This window comes from Merops nubicus, unplaced genomic scaffold (genome assembly GCF_000691845.1).
Source record: "Merops nubicus isolate BGI_N331 unplaced genomic scaffold, ASM69184v1 scaffold50625, whole genome shotgun sequence".
Taxonomy (NCBI): domain Eukaryota; kingdom Metazoa; phylum Chordata; class Aves; order Coraciiformes; family Meropidae; genus Merops; species Merops nubicus.
Genome location: NW_008612582.1, coordinates 1 through 784, shown reverse-complemented (window position 1 = coordinate 784; position 784 = coordinate 1). Strand labels below are relative to the sequence as shown.

The 784-nt window shown below is 62.4% G+C and overlaps 1 protein-coding gene across 1 annotated transcript; it reads right to left on the bottom strand.

The window, feature by feature from the left end:
* Nucleotides 1-278: 278 nt before the first annotated feature.
* On the bottom strand, nt 279-632 carry LOC103774184 (transmembrane protein 106C-like). The gene is made up of 2 exons (XM_008941570.1): nt 440-632; nt 279-346 (listed from the first exon to the last, which is right to left on the bottom strand). The coding sequence occupies exons 1-2, from the start codon at nt 630-632 to the stop codon at nt 279-281; spliced, it is 261 nt and encodes an 86-aa protein (XP_008939818.1).
* Nucleotides 633-784: the final 152 nt, after the last annotated feature.

Here is a 784-nt window from a genome sequence, read left to right as displayed (position 1 = left end):
TGTTTTTTTTCCCCCTAAAAGCCTCAGGAAAGCACACGGGGATGAAGCCTGTGAGTAGGATCATTGTTCCCACGTCCACCCCGCGGTGGGATCTCACAGGAAGCATTTAAAGTTACGCTTGAAGTTGTATTTGTTGGCAAACTGGGATGAAAACCAACCCCTGGATGAAGTTGGGGAGGGTGCTGCAGACTGGGTGAAGGCTCCAGCCGTGGCAATGAGCAGCAGGGAGCCCCCCCCTTTGCTCTCTGCAGGGCTGTGGGCACCCCCTCACCCCACACTCACGTTCTCTGCGGGCGCAGGCGTTGGTCGCTGTAGGGTATCAGAGCCACCAGCTCGTTCACCTGCTCTGCAAAGACAAAGGGACCCGTGAAACCACACGACACCCCAAAAAAAAAGGGCATTTTCTGGTCAGGCTGGAGGCCCCGGAGCAGCTGGGTACCCGTGGGGACGCAGCCGGTGCCCTGGCAGGTGGGGCAGGTGATGCTGTCCTGCCCCGTGAACTCCACGTAGGGGAACCTGGCGATGTCCTCCACACGGTCCTGGCTCTCCAGGAAGTCACCCTCCTCATCCTCAGCGCCGCCCGGGGCCTGGGGGGGAGCGGGGGTGCCCCCGAGGGACAGTGCTGAACCCATCGTGCCTAGGGGAGAACCAGAGGGGGACCCCCACCCTGAGCGTCAGGCATGGGGAACCACCTTCCCCCCAGCCCCAGCACCCCTTAGAGAATGGCTCCTCCACAGAGGGGCCCCCCAAGAGGGGTTCAGGCCCATTCCCCCCACCCCAGGGA

Bases quoted from the DNA above. Each gene is read 5' to 3' on its own strand.
- LOC103774184 (XM_008941570.1), bottom strand. From the start codon at position 632: ATGGGTTCAGCACTGTCCCTCGGGGGCACCCCCGCTCCCCCCCAGGCC. The intron at 347-439 runs GTACCCAGCTGC...TTGTCTTTGCAG, and splicing joins CACCGGCTGCGTCCCCACGG to AGCAGGTGAACGAGCTGGTG.